The following is a 555-nucleotide window of genomic DNA, read 5'->3' on the forward strand; positions in this document are numbered from 1 at the left end:
TTCTTTGATTAAGGAGAATACGTTGTGGTTAATTCCATCCATGATGCAGAAATTTTGAGAGCAAATTACATGTAAAATTTCCTGTAATTATTTTATCGTTGGTTTGATTTTCATTAATGCTTGTGGATAATTGTTTTGTTGTATATTAATTGATAATCAGGTTCTTGTATTAAAATATATCGTTTCTTTTCTCTCTGTTGCTGTAGTTTCCATCGTTAACTGTTTTTTTTAGATTGGGAAAAATGAATCAATAAACTATAATCATCATTTTACCTGTTTTTAAGAAACGTAGTTATTTAGTGTCTGTAACTCTGAACCCAGTCTGAGGTCCGCAGCCGACTCACCTCTGTCCTCCATGAACTTGTAGAGCTGCTGCAGGAAGTGGTCCCTCTCCTCCGGGTCGGGCTCCTCCTCCGGCTGAACACAAACACAGGTGGGTCAGGATCTGCCCCCCCCCAGCAGGACGTCCTCACACAGCAGCCTCTCTCATCACACACTCACCTCCTCCTTTATGAGCTTCTTCTTTTTCTTCTCGTCTTCGTCCTCCTCCTCTTC

At 40.9% G+C, this 555-nt stretch overlaps 1 protein-coding gene across 1 annotated transcript in view; it reads right to left on the reverse strand.

The window, feature by feature from the left end:
* The window catches only part of arid4a (AT-rich interactive domain 4A), a gene marked incomplete at its 5' end in the record, with an annotated part of 17,070 nt that overhangs the window by 12,331 nt on the left and 4,184 nt on the right, over window positions 1-555 (reverse strand). Inside the window, 2 exons of the mRNA XM_023399418.2 lie at window positions 345-417; window positions 502-549. Coding sequence (XP_023255186.1) covers window positions 345-417; window positions 502-549 — 121 coding nt within the window. The remainder of the gene's footprint in view (window positions 1-344; window positions 418-501; window positions 550-555) is intronic.

The sequence above is a fragment of the Seriola lalandi genome, unplaced genomic scaffold (assembly GCF_002814215.2).
Source record: "Seriola lalandi dorsalis isolate HSWRI2012SDOR001 ecotype SW California unplaced genomic scaffold, Sedor1 jcf7180002051743, whole genome shotgun sequence".
NCBI classification, from domain to species: domain Eukaryota; kingdom Metazoa; phylum Chordata; class Actinopteri; order Carangiformes; family Carangidae; genus Seriola; species Seriola lalandi.